This window comes from Phocoena sinus, chromosome 15 (assembly GCF_008692025.1).
Source record: "Phocoena sinus isolate mPhoSin1 chromosome 15, mPhoSin1.pri, whole genome shotgun sequence".
Lineage (NCBI taxonomy): Eukaryota > Metazoa > Chordata > Mammalia > Artiodactyla > Phocoenidae > Phocoena > Phocoena sinus.
Genome location: NC_045777.1, coordinates 240,813 through 260,885, shown reverse-complemented (window position 1 = coordinate 260,885; position 20,073 = coordinate 240,813). Strand labels below are relative to the sequence as shown.

General features: G+C 55.4%; 2 protein-coding genes across 2 annotated transcripts in view; one reads left to right on the top strand and one right to left on the bottom strand.

Annotated features, from left to right (window-relative positions):
- Positions 1 to 403: 403 nt before the first annotated feature.
- SAMD10 (sterile alpha motif domain containing 10) lies at positions 404 to 5,103 on the bottom strand. The gene is made up of 5 exons (XM_032603764.1): positions 4,866 to 5,103; positions 2,873 to 3,054; positions 2,621 to 2,792; positions 2,135 to 2,275; positions 404 to 1,938 (listed from the first exon to the last, which is right to left on the bottom strand). The coding sequence occupies exons 1-5, from the start codon at positions 4,954 to 4,956 to the stop codon at positions 1,916 to 1,918; spliced, it is 609 nt and encodes a 202-aa protein (XP_032459655.1). The 5' UTR covers positions 4,957 to 5,103; the 3' UTR covers positions 404 to 1,915.
- A 1,480-nt stretch (positions 5,104 to 6,583) lies between these two features.
- PRPF6 (pre-mRNA processing factor 6) overlaps positions 6,584 to 20,073 on the top strand; it is a 34,649-nt gene continuing 21,159 nt past the window's right edge. Inside the window, 9 exon segments of the mRNA XM_032604605.1 lie at positions 6,584 to 6,772; positions 8,353 to 8,521; positions 9,724 to 9,842; positions 12,163 to 12,241; positions 12,701 to 12,877; positions 13,101 to 13,256; positions 17,506 to 17,600; positions 18,048 to 18,204; positions 18,982 to 19,144. Coding sequence (XP_032460496.1) covers positions 6,702 to 6,772; positions 8,353 to 8,521; positions 9,724 to 9,842; positions 12,163 to 12,241; positions 12,701 to 12,877; positions 13,101 to 13,256; positions 17,506 to 17,600; positions 18,048 to 18,204; positions 18,982 to 19,144 — 1,186 coding nt within the window. The 5' untranslated portion in view covers positions 6,584 to 6,701.

The window sequence follows — 20,073 nt, the reverse complement described above, 5'->3', positions numbered from 1 at the left end:
ATGAGCCCAGGAATCCCCCCAGGGCAGCCCCCAGAAGCTGGAGAGACGAGGAAGGGTTCTTTCCTGAGCCCAGGAAGGAGTGCTGCCCTGCTGGATTCCAGACTTGTGGCCTGTAGAACAGTGAGAAAGTTCGTTTCTGTTGTGTTAAGCCTCCCTGTCGTGGTCATCTGTTACAACAGCCCCAGGAACCTAGAACACCTGTGTCCCTGCCTCTGGGTGCGGCCCATGGGGCAGCTGGGGCCAGCAGGGGCCTGGGGTACACAGGCGCCCCACCAGGATGGGACACCACTGCCCCCTGTTGGCCCCATCTGGAGGCAGCTGGCCCAGGCCCCACTCAAGGCTCTGAGCGTACGCCACATGCCTGGGTGGCCAGAGTCAGACACCACACTCGCGGCACTTGAGAACCAAGTTTATTTCTGATTTTTTTGTCAGAATATAAAAAAGCGCAAAACAAGGAAGATGAGACAGGAACACAGCGGGGCTGAGAGTCCAAGACAGGGAGGGAAAAGGGGAGAGAGACAGGAAGGGCTCCCTGGAAAGGGTCATGTCGTGATGGCATGAGGTGGCCAGGGATATTCAGGGCAGCCGGGCAGGATGAGGGGCTTCCCATGGGGAGGCGCACGGGATGGGGGGCACCAGGCCAGTTGTTCAAGTTCCACATGGGACCTGCAACAACCAACCTCCCATCCTGAGGCTGGCACAGGGCACGGATTGGGATCTGGTGGCTCAGCCTCGTCTGTCTCCAAGATTTTCAGAATCCCCTAGGGGATTGAGTGGGCAGGGGTGCAAGAGGGTGGGGCTGCCAGGACTGCCCTAGCTCCCCCTCTGCTGGGCCCACGGAGTGGTGGCTCAGGTGCTGGCTGGGTCTCCACTGGGTGGGCATGGGGGGTGCAGCTGTCAGAACAGTTCTTGTGTGGATCCGGGTTCTCCTGGGAAAGGGGCAGTGGGAACGCCCACCCATGACTAAGCCTGGAAGGCAGTCTCCATGACCCTGGGAGGAGGGAGCCGTCCCCAGACCTAAGGCCAGGACACAGGTGAGCCTGGTGCTGGGCACTGGGCGTGGGGTCCTCCTGGGGGTCAGGTCTTGGGCGTGTGTCCCAGTCCCCGTGAGTAGATGGGGGCGTGGTAAGGGTTTCAAAAATGAGTGAGAGCCCTTGGCACGGTGGCTGGCTGGGCTGGGCCAATGACCATTCTCTGGGCAAGGACAGGGGAGGGCCACATACCAAAGGGAGCCTTGGCAGTTTACCCCACCTGTGTGGGCAGTCCTCTAGGGGCTGGGGGAGGGCGTAAACGGGGCGAGGGGGCAGACCTCTGGCCCTGGGCGAGGGCAGGATGCCTAGAAGACGCGTGACTCAGCAGGCGATGGAGGGTGCGGGCGAAGGGAATATAAATAAACAGACTCCTTGGGAGGCTGGGGGTGTCCAAACCGGCTCTGGCTCCAGGTGGCTGCCCTGCATGCTGCCAGCAGCACCAGGGGGTGGGCCTGGGCTCAGGTCCTGGGAGGAAGGGCCCCACTCAAGCAGCCCTGCCTGCCCGCCCGCCCACTCCCAGGCACTGCCCGGAGTGCACAACCAGGCTTGGCCCCCGGGGCGTCACCCGTCCGTGGGGCTGGGCTTGGCCCCCGGGGCGTCACCCGTCCGTGGGGCTGGGCTTGGCCCCCGGGGCGTCACCCGTCCGTGGGGCTGGGCTTGGCCCCCGGGGCGTCACCCGTCCGTGGGGCTGGGCTTGGCCCCCGGGGCGTCACCCGTCCGTGGGGCTGGGCTTGGCCCCCGGGGCGTCACCCGTCCGTGGGGCTGGGCTTGGCCCCCGGGGCGTCACGCGGGGTCTGAGAGGGGCTGCACGGCCAGCTCTGCCTCGTGCTCGTCAGGGGCTCCGGTCACAGTGCTGAGGTCCGGCGTTCAAGCCTAGGCAGTAGCTAGGACATGTTTCCGAAGGAAGCTGTGGGGCAAATGGGGGTGAGGAGGGTCGGGGGCCTCTGGCACCATCCCCTCTTGCCCCGGGTGCAGGACGGCCCATACTGGGGTCCCCGGCCACCCTCCTGAGGTCAACCCACCCACCCTGCACTCCGGGGCCTCGAGGCCCAGCCCCCCAGGCCTTTCGGAACCTGTGGGCCTTCCTGGCTCCTCCCACTGACCTTGGCTGAGCAGCTGCAGGCTCCGCCCCTCCTCGCGCACCCGCAGGCGCAGCAGCTGCTGCAGGACCTCCTGCCGCTGCGCCTCCTGCGCCAGCCCCATCCGCCGCAGCTTCTCCGCGTTCAGCCGCAGCAGTGCCCGGCCTGGGAGGGAGGGGAGAGGGGTTGAGCCGAGGTTGCCATCCGAGGGGTTTCGAGAGCAAAGGCGGAGAGAGAGAAGGGAGAGAGAGGAAGAAATGGGTCGGGTGGGCAGAGACAGACGTGCAGAGACAGACTCAGAGAGACAGGGCGAGAGAGGGAGAGAGGCGGAGGGAGGGCAAGGAGGAATGGTGGCTGAGCAGAGCAAAGCCAGGCGACGACGGAAACAGACACAAAGCCCCAGACGGGAGAGGCCGACTGGGGAGGAAGCAGAAGAGAGAGAGGAGGGGGAGAAGGCTCTCCGGGGAGCCCGCCCCTGCCACACCCCAGCCCCCCAGCCCCCCACGGCACCGGTGATGGCGTGCTGGGAGAAGGCCTCCACGTAGACGAGGTAGTTGTGGGGGCAGTGCTTCTTGAGCCACTTGCAGACGTCCTGCTGACTCCACAGGACCACGGGCCTCGTCAGGCCACCCAGGGAGGGGCTTGTGTGGTACAGGCCATCGTGGTCAGAGTATAGCCGGCCCTGTGGGAAGAGGGGTGGCCGGTGGAGTGGGGTGGCAAGGAGGGCAGGGGCTGAGGTGGGTGTAGTGTGTGGGTGGGTACCTGGGGGGCCTCGGTGCCGGGCTGCTGAAGGAGCTTGACCTGCCGGCTGCCAGCTGCCCTCTGGCTGCGGGAGTCGTGCCACGTGAGGCTGGTGCCCGGGGTCCGAGGCAGGGGGCAGGGGATGCTCTCGGCCGACACCGTGTGCTCCAGGAGGGTCCGGCAGAAGCTGAAGTGGGCAGTGGCTGCAAAGCAAGGGTGCCTGGTCACGGCAGTCAGGGGCAGGGGCTCCCTCCCTGTGATCCGGCTTCCTGCTCAGCCCATCTTCCCTCCATGGAAGAGGAGAGGCACGTTCCCAATTAGGGGTTCCCAAGCCTCCCCAAAGAGAAGGAAGTGTGCGTGAGCTGTCCTGAGAACTCCACCTTCAAGAAGCATAGTCTGTGCTCTGGGGAGCAGGATGGATTCTGTTTAATTAGAGAGAGACGTGGCCACCAGGGAGCCTCACACTCAGAACCAGGTGGGGCCCTCCTGGGACGGCCCTGGTCTTCTCCTTGGGCTGGCAGAGCCACATCAGACCAGGGCGCACACACGCACAGGGCTTGCCTGTGAGGAAAAGCGGCCCCAGCGTCCTGGGAGACTCTGTGCTGTGGGGAGACCCCTGTGGCTGGGCTGCCTGCCCACGTCGTCGTGGAAGGCACCTGGTCCCTGCAGCCCCACCTGGCGTTCCTTGGAGGCTTGGCCTCTGTCCTGCTGTGCTCACTGGCTGTGACTTGTGAACAAGAAGAAGGCTGAACTCTGGGCAAGCCCACAAGGTTCCTGCTGCCCCTTCCTGCAGGCCCCCTGGCCCAGGGCAGCTCCCGTGCATGGCAGTGTCAGCACAGCACACAGGCTGCACGCACGTGCTCGGGGACCCAGGCTGACTCCTTGTGCTTTCTCTCCCCACGCCGGCTTCGTTACACTCATCACCTTTTAGTTTTACCATCATTTCTGTGCTGGTGGCTGACAGGAGTCAGGGGAGGGTAGACACCCGGACTGACCCCTCCCAAGGCCTTGCACAGGTGTTGGGACACAGGAGGTGCCCAGAAACATTGTGAATGACTGAATGGATGGATGAAGACTCCGTGTGGTGTCCACAAGTCAACAGAGCCCTGGGGAGAGACAGGAAGCAGGGCCCAGCCTTGCCCCATCTTACAGCATCCACGCCCTGACTCAGCAGGCAGGATCGGGTTCCCAGGCCGGGGTCCTTCCCCCACCCCCTCAGCAGGAGAATTAGTGACCCTCCTACCACAGACACAGCCCCTCACCCCCACTGAGGGCAGCGCTTGGTGATGTGCTCAGGAGGTTTCAGTAATGAGGGAAACGCACATCTTCCACCCCCTCCTCCCTCCCCATTCTTACAACTTTGGAATTGGATGGCAACTCTGAATTTGAGGTCTGGGGTCAGGCAGAGGGCGTGGCCGAGGGTGGTTCTAGTACGGTGGGAGGAGACTCATTCTAAGCAGGCACGTTTCGGGGGAGGGGCGCCCGGGTCTCAGGGCTTCGCCTGGAGGAACCTCCAGGCGGGAGAACCAGTCGGACGCCTCAGCCCGCGCCGCACCTGTCCTGGGCCAGCCGGGCCCCGCCCATTTCCTGCCCGCGCTGGGGGAGGGCTCTCCGTCCGTCGGTCGGTCCGTCCCTCCTTTCCAGCCCCAACGTCAGAATTCCAGGAGGAAATGGGGCGGGGACCCCCTCTGGGCCCCACTGCAGGGGCCGGGGAAGGTTTTCTCCGCGCGAAGGAAAAGGTGACCGCGGGGTGGTGCTAGCCTGGGGAAAGGAGCCTCGGCGGGTCACCTCCCCCAAACCAGGGCGCGCCGATCCCTAAGGCCTGACCGCCGCGCCCCCCCCCCCGCCCTCGCCCCAGCGCGGGATAAAGACACCGGGAACCCCGTTCGGCCGGGACGCGCCCCCTACTCCGAGCGCGGCTGCAGTTTGGACTTCGCTAGGACCCGGCCCTGTCCCTCCGGTCCTCGAGCCCCCAGACCGCGATAGCTCCGCGCCCGGGTCCAGCCCTGCTCACCGTCCACATCCCGGCGCTCCCCGAAGCCGGCGCGCACAGCCCCAGCGCGGCCTCGCGGGGGGCTCGGCTTGGTCCTCAGCTCCGTGAACATGGGGCCCGCGGGTCCCCAGCCGGTGCACACGCCCCTCGCCGGGCGCAGGGCGGCCCGTGTGGCCGGCGGGGAACGCGCGCCGCTGCCCCGCCCCAGCCGGCCCCGCGCCCGAGCCGGTCCCCGCGCCCGGCGAGTCTGCGCGGCGAGGCACCTGCTGCCGATCCCTGAGAGCGGGGCGCGCTCCGGGAGCTCCGAGGGGTGTCGGCGGCGCGCGGATGTGCGAGCGCGGAGGGCGTCTGCCGGGGCAAGGGGCGGCTGTGCGCACCTGGGCATGGCGCCAAGGACGAGTGACTCTGTGCGGCCGCCCGGGGTCCAGGCGTCTGCAGGAGCATCTGAGGGTGCCTTAGTCCTCTCTGCGTATGGAGAGGAGGGGGTATCCTACCTGCTCCTGGGACCCTCTGCCCCATGGGGCCTAGGTCAAGGGCCAGACCCACCACTTCCCTCCATTCTCCTTTGTCAGTTTACTTACTCGTTCCTTTATTCATGCATTCTCCAGACCTCTCTGGAGGTTTCTCTCTCGAATGGGCAGTTGCTTCCCCAGAGAAGCCAGTTTGACGCTCTCTTACCTCCCCCTCCCCACTCTGTGAACTTCAGGAGGACATCAGGGTCTCTCCCCTTCCCTCTGTAGCCCCAGAATCTGGCTCAGTGCCCAGGATGTGGCACCGAAAAGGGGTAGGCTGGGGACAGGGAGGAGAGAGAAACTCCGAGGGGGCTGCAGCAGGCAGGGGGGATGTGCTTGCTTCAGGACCCCAGTGAGAAGTGTTAGGGTGGGCTGGGGGCTGCCTGGTCCAGCAGAAGGCTAGACTTGTGACCAGCTTTTTGCCTGCTCTGCCAGGAGCCCAAGGGCTCTCCCCAGGTGTATGTGGGGACCAAAGAATGTCCCACCGCCACCTGAGCGAAGGTGCACATGGACACACAGTATCCAGATAACCGTCCTGCGTGTCCACCTAAAATACGAGCGCGGGTGGTCGGACTTGCACCCGTGCGCACCAGCACACACGGAATTCACCCACATGCTGTGACCGCCCGTGCCCACATACTGACTTGTTCTGCTGCATTTATTTATTTTCGTCAGTTAGCTCTCTAGGGTCTGGGCTCTCACGGTCACCGGAATCACCGGAATGTTCAGGGTATGGTGGGGGTGTGGGCGGGGCCGGAACTGGGCCCAGGAATCTGAGCGCGGAGAGCTAGGGCAGCAGTCTGTACCGCCATCAGGGCACATACACCCCGCACAAGCCCTACACAGTCGGCTAGGTGTGCCGTCTGCTCAGGTGTGTTAGGCCCTGCCCCGGGGCCAAGGCGACTCTGAAGGGCAGGGTGGGAGGCTCAGGGAGGAAGGGGACCCATGGGTCCTGCTCGTACAGGCAGGTCTCGGAAATGCATCGAAAACACGCAGTAAGCAAGGCCGCCCCTGCTCAGTTTTGAGGTCCCCCAAGGCTAGTCCAGGAGCACATCGCCTGCCCGCCGCACCAGGAGCGGGCGCTACAGCACATGCGCTCGCCGCGTCTCTGTCCCCTTAGCCGCGGTCCAGAGCCGCCGGGAGCCGCCGGAAGTCGAGTTTCGGAAACTTCCGCCCAGGGAATCCGCGGTGGGCGGGGCTACGTAGGACCACGCGCTCTGCTTCCGGGGCGCGGGTGACGCGGGCCGTGATCCTTCCTGTTCCAGAGCCTCGGACGTGTGTGGTTTTTCGCCTCCGGCCGCGGCCTCCATCCCTTCCCTTCTTGGCCGTCGCCGTCACCGGCGCCATGAACAAGAAGAAGAAGCCGTTCTTGGGCATGCCCGCCCCGCTCGGCTACGTGCCGGGGCTGGGCCGCGGGTGAGGCCTGGGGCGGGCCGCGCGCTGGGGCAAGGGGCCCGGGTCTGGGCGGCCGCCGACAGCGATGGGGAGGACGAGAACAGGGATGGCGCGGGGTTGGCCTGATCTTGGTGAGAAGAACGGCGCTCTGGGTTAGAGCAGACCCGAGGGAGGCTGTCTGCCCCTAGGAGGCGGGACGCTTGGGTTTGAAGCGACGACTCTGAGCCCGGTTTCTGTCCCCGGGGTGAGTGGCAGCACCGTCTTGCGAGTCTGCGGTGGCGAGGACGCAGATCTCCGTCAGGTAGTCGGAGCTCTGTGGCTACCCTTCCACCACCCCCCACCAGGCCGGGCAGACCGGCCCCCCCCCCCCATTCTTGGCTTGAGCGTGACTGATTCTCTAACCACGATCCGGGCTGGAGTCCTCTGTGTGGCCTCTCACGGTGGTACCTCATTCTTCCTCTGAGGTGCTGGTGGTCACATTGCTGCTTCTTCAGACTCTCTACTCCCCAGGGGTAGGGATGGCATCTGTGAGCCTTGTGACTGGGTCCCCCAGGTCAGATGACTACCATGTATTGTTGAGTACGTGAGCAGGCGTCATCGCCGTGTTTGTTTGTTATTCGTTTGATCAGGTTTCTCTTGTTGGGAGTATTACGTCCAGCGTTATCTGGGGCACACACAAGTCTGAGATCTTGACAGTGTCTTCAGAGGACCTGCAGTTTACTAGGGGAGATGAGGTGTTTGCATAAATAAGTACATAAAGAGGAACAGATTTAGAATTCTGGGGTTCCGGCGATCAACATCTGAGCCAAGTTCAGAAGGACGTAGGGGTGTACAGACGTGGCAGGGTTAGAGGAGAAGCTGCTGCTTTGTGTGTTGGGCATTTGAGAAGGAAGATGAGGTGTGGAGGAAGAGGAAGGAATCGTGAGGAGTCTGTGTGGGTGGGATGTGTGGTGGGTGGCGTGGAGCTGCAGGGGCGGAGGGACCAGAGCCCCTGTAGGCACTGGAGAAGTAGACACCTCAGTACGCTGTGCTCAGAGCTGTGTTGAAGCAGAGGCAAGTTCCGTGCGGGGGTAGCTAACTTGGATCCCAGCTGTGATGGGAGTCATGGTCTCGGAGGAGGGATTTTGGCGGTAGACCCCGTAGAATTTAGAGACAGATGGGAGGGAGAGGGAGGCAAAGCTGATGCCGTGGTACCTGGGACGGCACTGCCACCATCGGCTGAAACAACCCAGAGCAACTGTAGGGCAGGCACAGAAGGGGAGCTCCGACTGGGCCACATTGGGTTTGGGGGCCTGCTTGGATTCAGAGAGAGGGCTGCTTGGCAGATTGTTGGAAACGGGAGACTGTGACCTGGGAGCAGAGAGGTCTGGTTCCCCGGGGAATCTCCCTCAAGGAGAATGTGGGGTGGCAGAAGGTAGCCTCAGAACCGTCTCAGGTTTCTCTCTTGAAGAGGACAGCTGTGTGGAGTTCACTGCTTCTGGGCTCTTTGGAGGTTTCCCGGAGGAGTTAGAAAAAGAGGTGTCATTAGGTGACAGCTGCGGAGGGTCTTGGCACAGGAACAAGGCCACTCAAATAAATGGGCATCTTGGGGTCTCCTGCAGTGCCACTGGCTTCACCACCCGCTCGGACATCGGGCCTGCCCGGGATGCCAATGATCCCGTGGATGACCGCCATGCGCCCCCCGGCAAGAGGACTGTCGGGGACCAGATGAAGAAGAGCCAGGCTGCGGATGACGATGACGAGGACCTCAATGACACCAACTATGATGAGGTGACTTGTGAGGGGCTCCCCGGCCAGCGTCCACGTTCTTAACCCAGTGTGCTCTTGGCATCTGTGATGAGTGGCTTGGAGTGGTGGGTCCATTGACTGTTCCAGCTAGTCAGGGGATAGGGGATAGCTCAAACAGAGTTTGAGAGGGGAGCAGGGCAAATATAAAGAAATGTGCCCTCCTGTGGTCTCTTCAGAAGAGATGCACTTGCACATATTAGAACTGTTGCATCGCTGCTGTGTCTTGGCTGGTCTTTAATGATGAAAATTTTAAGAGGAATTGGTAATATTTACCTTCTTTTGCTTTAGTGCTTATTTTCTTAACGAATTCATGTTTGGTCTGTTGAAGTCTTCTACAGATGTGTTACAACAGATGGCGTTTTTCCTCAGAGAAAAGTTTTTTAAAAATTCAATTTCGAGTAATTTTAAAGTTACAGAGAACTTTCAAAAATAATATGGAGACTTCCTGCATACTCTTCACAAGTTTCTCCCATCTCACGTGACCCTAGTACTATTATTATTTTTTTATTTGTAAATTTAAAAAAATTTTCATTTTTCTTGGTCGCACCGCATGGCATGTGGGATCTTAGTTCCCCGACCAGGGATCGAACCAGTGCCCCCTGCAGTGGAAGCACGGAGTCTTAACCACTGGACCACCAGGGAAGTCCCTATTTTTTAAATTTTTATTTATTTTATCTTTGTTTTTATTTTGAGGTGTAGTTGATTTACAACGTTGTATTAATTTCTGCTGTACAGCAAAGTGACTCAGTTATACAGATGTATACGTTCTTTTCCCTTACGGTTTATCCCAGGATATTGAATTGGGTATTCTGTGCACCCTAGTACTGTTATTGAAACCAGGAAATTAACACTGACGCAGCAGTATTAACTAACCTGTAGATCTTACTTGAGTTCCACTGGTTTTTCCACCTGTGTCCTACTTCTGGCCCAGGACCCCACGCTACACTTGGTTGTGCCTCCTCAGTGTCCTCTGCTTGGTGTGGATACTCTCTCTTTCATGCCCTTGACAATTTTGAAGAGTGCTCATCAGCTATTTTGTTATCCTTCAGTTTGGGTTCGAGTGATTGAAAAACATTGTTGAGCAAGCATTTTGCAGCTAGACGTGTTCTATTATTGATGTTTCTGTTGGTGGGGGTCGTGTTGGAGAAAAGCTGACACTCTTAAGTATGTCGTTTGGTTCTCAGTTTAACGGCTATGCTGGGAGCCTCTTCTCAAGTGGGCCCTACGAAAAAGATGACGAGGAAGCAGATGCCATCTATGCAGCCCTGGATAAAAGGATGGATGAAAGAAGGAAAGAGAGAAGGTAAGACAAATTGTCGCTCTTCATGCTGTGTTTATCCAACTTAAAAAAAAGCGTTTGTTTGTTTGTTTTTGGGCTGCACCGCGTGGCCTGCGGGATCTTAGTTCCCCGACCAGGGAGCAAACCCGTGCCCCGTGCAGTGGAAGCGCGCAGAGTCTTAACTGCTGGACTGCCTGGGAAGTCCCAGAAAGTTTTGTTTCGATTTATTTCAGACTCGGAGAAAATTTGCAAGAATAGGAGATGCGTCTGCTCAGCTTTGAGGCTGCCTGGGGCTTGGTCTGTGGCAGCCACACTTGGAAAACCCCTGGACTGTTGCACAGAAGCCTTGGGGGCTGGGGACTGGAGTGGAGAGCTTAGGAGCTCCGTGTTTGACTTCCCAGAAATCGACAGAATTTGGGGGATTATTCTGCCTATGCATCAGGGTTACCATCTTTGAAATGGGCGTGGTGGTGTTGATGAGTGTATATTAAGTAACTTGGAGGTTCACTGAAGATGGCAAATGACCATTGCGGTCCTCGTGGGCATGCGGCTGTGTCTTGAGAATCTTACTGCACAGGTCATTGTTGAGCTGGGCTGGTGGGGACGGACTCCAGTGAGCTGGAGGGTGCGAGGCCCAGGCAGCCTGTGGGAGGGGCACCCTCCGTTCCTGGGGGTCCGTTGGGGGAAGACCACTCCCCCGCAGAGCCCTCCTGTTTTCCCTCTGGGGCTCTCAGGTGGGTGTGTTGGACTGAACTTGGCCCAGCACGTCTGTCCTTGATGTTACCTCATTGGCAACTTTCTGATTCCTTGTCATTTTCTGGGGAAATATATGCAAAGTCAGCATAGGATCTTGCAAACTATGATGAGTTTTATTGCTTCATAACATGTTTATATTTTTTACTACAAAAAGGATGCATTCTCACTCTAGAATATTAGGACAATAAGTTTAAGTGTAAGTAATGTTTATTCGCAAGCCTGGAAGGTGACGGTTAACATTTGGTTGACTTTTTTCTTTCTTTTGCTCATTATACATAACAGTTTTCATTTCATAACTTGTAGAAGTTTTAGTTTTCTCAAAATCATATTAGAAGAGTGAAGTACCGTTCTTCAGGGGAGTGTTTTAAAAGCACGTTATTTAATCAACGTGCACAAACTTATGCGTATCGTAATTTGGTGGTTTTGCATATTAAAGAAGACTTGATTCCAATCTTCTGGGATTCATTCATTAAAAAATCTGAGTGATGTGGATACATACAGAAAATTGTTGTGTTAAGTGGTTTTAGGGAAGTGGTTGGCTTTTGAAAACTTTTCACAATACAAAAAAGCAGAAGGAGCAGCGTAGCAGACAGGCGTGTGCCCCCACGTAGTCTGCACTATTCGGTTTGCACGTTTGCTTCTTCTGCTTCTGCAGGTGGGCTTTGCTGGCTCCCGTTGGGGTCAGTTCGCCCTGGTGCTGAGCAGTCCATCCTTGTTACCTGGTAGCCAGTCCGCATCCACTGTTCCCCGCTTGTCCCCAGAACTTTGTAGAACTGCCTTTTACGAGCCGTGACACAGTCAGCGCCACTCCTCAGGCATGTCTCCTAGCCACCGTCACCCCTTTACGGGGCGGCACCCTTTTACCCGTTGCGCTCTCAGCGTTGCCTGCAGATTGGAAGCTGGAGCCTGAGGCTTTATTCGGATCCGGTGGAGCATCTTTGGCCAGAAGACCTGATGGTATCTGTGCGAGCTGCTTCCTGTCAGGAGCCGTGGCGCCAGGCTGTCTCCAGCCAGTCGAGAGGTGTTTGTCTTTTCCAAGCACGTCGTTATTCACAACGCATTCAAGTTCCTGTCTAACCTTGTGGAGGGAAATATACATCTCAGCGTTGGGAAGCCCTGGCTGCCGGGCTCATGTCTACTCCGGTTTGCCTAACTTGGTCGATACTCGTCACCATTGCCCACGGCTCTTTGAGTTCACGTGTGACCTGGTCCTAAGTCACCAGGAACCCATTTGGGTGGGCAACTAGGACAACGGTTCAGCTTTTCTTCTGAGCTGAGTTATTCAGAGGATGGCCCTACCTTTGGGACTTTATAGAATTTTAAAGCAGTAAATATACTTGTGTTTAAATGCAGGTATTTAATGGAGTAAGACAACTTGCTTTTTATTTTAGTGAGTTCTGCATGTTTTTATCTGGTAGCGAGTTGAGTTATTTGTGAACGTATCCATTGTTGCCTTAAAATCGATTTGATTTAACTGCTAAGTGTGTGGAATCACTCTTTTTGGTGATTTAATTAGGAAGGGTGATAAAGTGACTGTTTCAGGATGGACATCCAGGATTTCTAACATGTGCACGCGTTTTACTTCTAGGGAGCAGAGGGAGAAAGAAGAAATCGAGAAATACCGTATGGAGCGCCCCAAAATCCAGCAGCAGTTCTCAGATCTCAAAGTGAGCAGAGGGGTGGCCTGCTGTTCCTCGTGGCCTTCCCAGCGGAGAACAGACGCTCTGGGGCACAGCTGATGAGATGAGCACAACTTTGCTCACTCTGCCCTTTCTTTAATTCAGAGGGTAGAAGAAGGGCCCTGCTTGGGTGTGCTTAATTATACGTGTGTGTGCAGAAGAGGGAGGACAGAGGAGCTGATTTTCTTTGTAACTTTGTAACTATGTCCATTTAGACATCAGGTTTTCTGAACTGCGTTCCCCGGGCTTTGACAGAACAATTTAAATCTGAGTGAAGTAGAGCAGATCCAACAGGTTGATTTTTCTAAGCAAAGTAGATAAACCGTGTCTGCATCAGAGTCCTTAAGGTATCATGATTTGGGCGATAGGGGTCAGGGAGAACATAATTTTTCTTGTGCATGTGCAATTCTGCCAGAGAATTAATGTTTGGGGGCCGGGTGTTTCCAGAGGAAGTTGGCAGAAGTCACAGAAGAAGAGTGGCTGAGCATCCCTGAGGTCGGCGATGCCAGAAACAAGCGGCAGCGGAACCCCCGCTATGAGAAGCTGACCCCCGTTCCCGACAGCTTCTTTGCCAAACATCTACAGACTGGAGAGAACCACACTTCGGTAGATCCCCGGCAGACTGTGAGTACCCACAGAGAAGGCGAACGGGGCTCCTTGTGTCTGGTCGGACAGATCAGGACGGGGGACGGGGGCAGCGCTGGAGGAGCCGGAGTATGTGCTCGTCCTGTGCCGCGGCTGAGTCTGTCCGACGGTTCAGACGTCGGGCTCCAGTGGAAAGAGTTTCCAGAGATGCGAATGAAATGCATGCAAACGCAAGCCAGCGTTTTGTCCTTGCTTCCCCCAGCAATTTGGAGGTCTGAACACGCCCTATCCAGGCGGACTGAACACTCCATACCCAGGTGGGATGACACCTGGATTGATGACACCCGGCACAGGTGAGCTGGACATGAGGAAGATCGGCCAAGCCAGGAACACTTTGATGGACATGAGGCTGAGCCAGGTGAGAGGTTGTGTCATGCGTTATTTTCCTACAGATCATTTTAAAGAATTTTTGGTTTTGCTTATAAAGCTAATTTATATTTGTGAAAAGTTCACCCTTTGAAGGACTTCGTCACACGTTAAACAGACCTGTGACATGTCCAGTTCCCTGTCCCGTTACACAGTGTGATGGGATTCTGCACGCAGGCTGGTGCGAGTGTCGACCCAGAGGGCGGGCACAGGTGTGCTGCATTTGGTGCCAGCAGCGAAGGGCCACCTGATGCGGTTCTCCTGCTCCCTTGGGGCGTGGGGTCTGTGGCAGGTGACAGAGGGCTGCCTGAGGAGCAGCCCAGACAGGCGCTCGTGACAAGCCACGTGCTTCCTGTTGATGTCGCTTAATGCCCTTCCCTCTTTGCATAAAAGTTAAACGTACGTGTGTTCCTCCTGCACCCTAGTGAATCCTTGTGTCCTTACGGGGCGTGCACTTGGTTCCGTGCTCTAGAAAACCCAGGCAGAGTGAAGACCCTTTCTCATATGACATGCACGTCAGAAACCGTGAAGGAAAATACTTTCAAATTGACTACGTACAAATGAAAAACTTTTGCACGATAGAAAGCACTGTAAAGTCAAGAGAAGCAGCAAATCGGGAAGGAGTCATGCACGTGGAAACCGGACCCAGAGTAGTCGCGTGTGTTGAAGAGAGTGCGGACCTGCACAGGCCAGGACGTGACCAGGGCGGCACACCCACACCACTGGGGAATGCTTTGTGTTAAACATTTTTATGGAAAAATTTCACACATACTTAGAAAAACAGCAGAGTGAAGTACTCAGCCATTCCTGTTGCTTCAGTGGAAAACTTAAATTTTAATTGAGCTTTTGCTATACTTGAGTTTTTTACGGTGAGCAGGTATTTTACGGTAAAAAGAATAAGTAGTAGCTTACAGATCCAAAAAGTTGCACGTTTTCATGCTACTAGATATGTATTTACTTTAAAGTTGGAGAGTAGTTCATTGTGAATATCATGATTTCGTCTTTGATTGATGGACCTTTTGGGTGGTTTCTGCTTGTTCGTGGTTACAAACCATGTTTTTTTTATTTTTTAATAAATTTATTGTTTATTTTTGGCTGCGTTGGGTCTCCGATGCTGCATGCAGGCTTTTCTCTAGTTGCAGCGAGCGGGGGCTGCTCTTCGTTGAGGTTTGTGGGCTTCTCGTTGCGGTGGCTTCTCTTGTTGTGGAGCGGGGGCTCCAGGCGCTCAGGCTTCAGTTGTTATGGCACGTGGGCTCTAGGGCACGCGGGCTCAGTAGTTGTGGCGCGCGGGCTTAGTTGCTCCGTGGCATGTGGGAATCTTCCCAGGTCAGGGATCGAGCCCGTCTTCCCTGCATTGGCAGGCGGATTCTTAACCACTGCGCCACCAGGAAAGTCCCACAAACCATGTTTTGATGAACTCCTCCTGCTTCTATCTTTGCAGATTTAAGTAAATATTTTTACAGTATCTTTAAAGTGGAATTGGTGGATTGGCATATTTTCACTTAGGTGCCGAATTGTCTCTCAAAGGCACGACATTCCACACTCAGCAACATGGGGGAGCTGGCTGTGCCATCGATCACCCCCCACACCCACCCCGTTGGCAGCTCTGGTCTGGGGGCCTTTGTCTTTGTCTTCACCAATCTGGGAGGCCCATTCCCTCCAACAAGCCTCCATTTAATTTGCATCCTTGTGAGTGGTGAAGTTCAGCTTCATTTACCTTGCGTAGATCTAGTTTGTTGTTTATCCTTCACGCTTGTGTGTAAAATGTAGAGAAAAAATAGTAATGTTTTGTGCTAAGGTATGTATAAGGTAAAACTTAAAGTTTTAGCCGTTACTGAGTGTAGAGCTCAGGGGCATTGAGCGCATGCATATTGTGCCCCATCACCACCATCATCCGCGGCGCTTCCTCGTCTTCCCAAACGGAGACTCTGTCCATATTAGACACGCACTCCTCAGCCCCTACCTTAGCCCCTGGCCCCACCGTCCTGCTTTCTGTCTCTGTGGATTGACTGTTCTAGGGACCTCATATGAATAGATTCATACAGTATTGGTCCTTTTGTGGCTGGTTTATTTCACATACTTTCATTTATGTCCTCAAGGCTCATGCATGTTGTAGCAGGTGTCAGGATTTCCTTCCTTTTCGAAGCTGAGTGATGCTCCATCGTATGTATGTATAAGCCGCATTTTGTTTATCTTGTTATCTGTCCTGACACTTGGGTTGCTTCCACCTTTTGGCAATTGTGACTAATGCTCCTGTGAGCCTTGGTGTACAAATATCTGTTCAGTTTTCAGTTTCCGTTTTCAGTTCTTTTGGATATAAACTCAGAAGTGGAATTTCTGGGGCACACGGTAATTCTAGGTTTACTTTTTTGAAGAACCACCATACTGTTTTCCACAGCAGCTGCACCATTTTAGGTTTCCAGCAGGGTAGCACTGCACAAGGGTTCCAGTTTCTCTGCATCCTGGACAATATTGGTTACTCTTGGCATTTTGATAGTAGCCATCCTCATGGGTGTGAAGTAGTAGCTCATGGTGGTTTTTCATTGGCATTTCCCTGATTGGTGACGTTGAACATCTTTTCATGTGCTTATTGGTAGTTTGTATCTCATCCTTGGAGAGATGTCTATTCAAGTCATTTGCCCTTTTTTGGGGGGGGGTGCGGGTTGGGGGGTCATGCTGCGTGGCTTGCAGAATCTTAGTTCCCCGACCAGGGATTGAACCCGGCCCTTGGCAGTGAGAGCGCCAGGGAATTCCCTGGGATTTGTGTTTTCTTGAGTTTTAAGAGTTCTCTGTGTATTTTGGATAACAGTTCTTTATCTGATATGTCTTTTCTAAATGCTTCCTCCTGGCTATAGCTTGTTTTTTCATTCTCCTGACAGTGTCTTTCACAGACAGAAATTTTTAATTTTAATGAAGTCCAGCTTATCAATTCTTATCTTCATGGATTGTGCCTTTGATGATGTAGTATCTAAAAAGTCACTGCCAAACCTCAGGTCATGTAGATTTCTTCCTGTGTTGTTTTCTAGGAGGTCTTTTTTGCCAGTACCACACTGTCTTCATTACTATAACTTTATAGTAAAGTCTTTAAGTTGGGTCGTGTTCTCCGACTTTGTTCTTCTGCTTCAATTTTGTGGTGGCTGTTCTGGGTCCTTTGCCTCCTCTCCATGTGAACTTTAGAATCTGCTTGTCAATATCTACAAAGTAACGGGGATTTTGATTGGGAATGTGTTGGATCTACAGATCAAGTTGGGAAGAACTGACATCTTGACGATACTCTCTCTCCATTGATTTAGTTTTTCTTTGACTTCATTTGTTAAGGCTTCGTAGTTTTTCCTCCTACAGGTCTTGTATGTATTTGTCAGGTTAACGTCTAGGTATGGTTGACCCTTGAACAGCGTGGGCTGTTGGGAGCACTGACCCTGTGCGCAGTTGAGGGCCGTCCACGGCCGTTGGTTCAGCCAGCTGCAGATCGTGGAGCGGTGTGGTATGTGCTGAGGGGAAAAATCCAGGTATAAGTGGACCCACGCCGTTCAAACCCGTGTTCAAGGGTCCACCGTGTTTCACAGTTTTGGGTGCTCTTGTAAATGTTGTTGTGTTTTTAATTTCAGATTCGACATATTCACTGCTGGTATGTAGGACGGTGATCGATATTAGCCTTGTATCCTGCAGCCCTGCTGTAATTACTTATTAGTTCTGGGAGTTTTTTGTTGATTTTTTTCAAATTTTCTACATAGATAATCAGTCAAGTTGCCTGCAAACAAAGGGAGTTTTCTTTCTTCCCGTCGCTTTTCCTCTCATCCTTTCCTTGTCCTGCTGCATTTTTGCCCACTTTTTACTCAGGTTGTTTTGTTTTTTGTCGTTGTCATGGTAACTTTAAGACACAACTTGAGAGAATGCTACAATGAACTGCTCCATGAAAATGTAAAGAACATTAGCTGAAATCATCAATCTTTGTGATTTCCGGGTTTCACTCATTCTTAGGTGGACCTTATGTTCAGTTAGGCTTTTCCACCCTGGGACTTTTATGTTTTCTTTTTTTTATAAAATCTTTGTTCTGTATGGGTGAAATTTGCTTATTATCGTTACAAACTATTGTTTGAGTTAAGGTTGTTTTCTTACTTAAAAGTTCCCATGCCCACTGGTAGTCGGGATTAGGGGAAGGGGCTCCAGGGACCCTCCGAGGACTTCGTTCCAGGCAGTCCTGGCTCTGTCCGACTAGCTGGGCTTGGCCTGTCTTGCAGGTATCTGACTCGGTGAGTGGGCAGACTGTGGTTGACCCCAAAGGCTATCTGACAGATTTGAATTCCATGATCCCGACTCACGGAGGGGACATCAAGTGAGTACCCTGCAGGGCCAGTGGCTGGGTGGGCTCGGCTTGCCGGGAATGTGTTGGATTTTATTTGAAAAATATGCAGCCAGAACAGGAGGTGGATGTTCTAAGAAAGGTAGAGCGGGGTCGTTTGATTTCTCCTTTAAAATATATCTGTACCCGTTCACTGTGGACATTAAATTTGTTACAGATGACATTCCAAATCTGTGTGTGTGCCGAGCTAGCGAGCAGCTTGCCGATTGCGTCCCATGTTTCTGACCTTGACCTTGGGCTCGATGCCCGTGTGTGTGGAGGTGCCGCGGACTTGGAAGGGTGCCGACTGAGTTCTGACTTGGTTCTGTCGGCAGGGGCATCAGATGTGACGGTCTGGACACTGTCTGCAGTGGCACCCTCCTCCGGGCCGGGCGCCCTCAGCAGGTGGTGGCCTGACCCAGTGCTTTCTCGCCTGCACAGTGACATCAAGAAGGCCAGGCTGCTGCTCAAGTCTGTTCGGGAGACAAACCCTCACCACCCGCCAGCCTGGATCGCGTCGGCCCGCCTGGAGGAAGTCACTGGGAAGCTGCAGGTGGCTCGGAACCTCATCATGAAGGGGACAGAGATGTGCCCCAAGGTAGGGCGCCCTCCCCAAGCTGCACCCTGCCCCTGAGGGGCTTCAGCGTCTGGGCCGCGCAGGACACCGTGGGAGTGAGCTGGGCTTGGAGGGAATTGCCTGCCTTTTGGTGTTGAAGCTGCAGGCGGTGGGACAGGCGAGGAGGGGAAGAAAAGTTGGGAAAGGGTTTTTCCTGCTTATTTTTACTTGGAGTGAAAGCCTGACTGCCACTACTTCAACAGGGAGATAACCTTAACTAGAGAGACCAAGGCTGGTCAGCCCTTCGCCCTCCCTGACGTCAGAAACCTGGAGGTGGGCCTGACTCTTAGGGGGTGTGATTGGATCAGCTCCAGAAAGTCCTGAGACCCTCTGAGGGACTGTACGCTCACTGTGAAGGCTAGGGCACCCTGACAGCCAGAGGTGCCCTGCGAATCCTTCCCCCAGGACGTTAGCATCAATCCGAACCTCCCAGGCAGACGCAGGGCTGCCTGCCTGTGTGTCTCCACCTCGTCGTGGGTTGACTTCCTACCCTGAGCGCCGGCTGTGCTCTCCTCACAGCGTGGTGGCGTGTCTTTCCCACGCAGGCACAGACGTGCTGTAGCTACGCTCCCCTGTGTGGGGCTTTCAGGGGGTCTCTGGCGCAGGCGTGCTGGGCGCCCAGCTCACCGTAAACCCCGGGCCCCGCGGGTGGGAGGACCCTGGCCCCCCTGTCTCCAAGGCTCGTGTGTGCCCTTCGGGGGTGCCTGCCGCCCCACCAGCCTGTGCGTACACTGTCTGTCCTGTTCCTTTGCCCTCCAGAGTGAAGATGTGTGGCTGGAAGCAGCGAGGTTGCAGCCTGGGGACACAGCCAAGGCCGTGGTGGCCCAAGCTGTCCGTCACCTCCCACAGTCCGTTAGGATTTACATCAGAGCGGCTGAGCTGGAGACAGACATCCGCGCCAAGAAGCGGGTTCTTCGAAAAGGTGAGCCTCCCTTAGGGACCCGGCAGGAGCGGCGCCGCCTGGCTGTGTACCTGGAGGTGGGGGGCAGCCCCACTGCTCTGTTGCTGGCCCGGGGAGCAGCCTCGCCGCTGCTTCGCTCGGGCTCTGCTGGGAGGGCTTAGAGAGTGGGGGACACTCTCCAGGCCTTCGTCTGCCCTGGGTTGCTTCTGCCCTTGGAGCCTCTGTCAGGGAAGCTTCTGGCTGAGCTGCCCTTTCCTGCTGTGTGGCCTTGGGTGAGGGCAGGTGCTCTGTGGCGCTGTGGAATGTTGTGTGCAGGTACTGTGTGCAGGGCGAGGGAGCCACTAGAAGCTGGCCTTGCGGCGCTAGCCTTCCCGTTTCTGCCCGCAGCAGGTAGAAGGTGCCACTCGGGTCTGAGTCTTAACTGCCTCGGTGGTCGCACTAGAGTGGCACGTGAATTAACTGCTTCCCATCTTGGGAAACTCCTGCAGGGCAGTGTGTTGGTGTGTGTGCCGTTGGCTCGTGGCACGCTGAATGGTTTGCATGCCGGGGAAACTGTGTCCACCTAGGAGTCACTGCCAAGATGGAGCTTTTTTTTTTTTTTTGCTGTACGTGGGCCTCTCACTGTTGTGGCCTCTCCCGTTGTGGAGCACAGGCTCCGGGCGCGCAGGCTCAGCGGCCATGGCTCACGGGCCCAGCCGCTCCGCGGCATGTGGGATCCTCCCGGACCGGGGCACGAACCCGTGTCCCCTGCATCGGCGGGCGGACTCTCAACCACTGCGCCACCAGGGAGGCCCCCAAGATGGAGCTTTTGTGGGTAGTTTGCTTTTCATTGTTGCAAAAGTGAGAAAAGAACAGCTTTGCTCCCTTCACTGGAGCCGTAGAGGAGACGCTGCTTTTGACTTTTGTTCCAGATTCAGCACCAGCTGGTCGGAGGGCTGACCTGGAGTAAG

What these genes read in the sequence shown, in the direction of transcription:
- SAMD10 (XM_032603764.1), bottom strand. Translation starts at nt 4,956, where the DNA reads ATGTTCACGGAGCTGAGGACCAAGCCGAGCCCCCCGCGAGGCCGCGCT. An exon ending in GGAGCGCCGGGATGTGGACG is followed by an intron (nt 3,055 to 4,865) that starts GTGAGCAGGGCT and finishes CTTGCTTTGCAG; the next exon opens with CCACTGCCCACTTCAGCTTC. An exon ending in CTCCCAGCACGCCATCACCG is followed by an intron (nt 2,276 to 2,620) that starts GTGCCGTGGGGG and finishes CCTCCCTCCCAG; the next exon opens with GCCGGGCACTGCTGCGGCTG.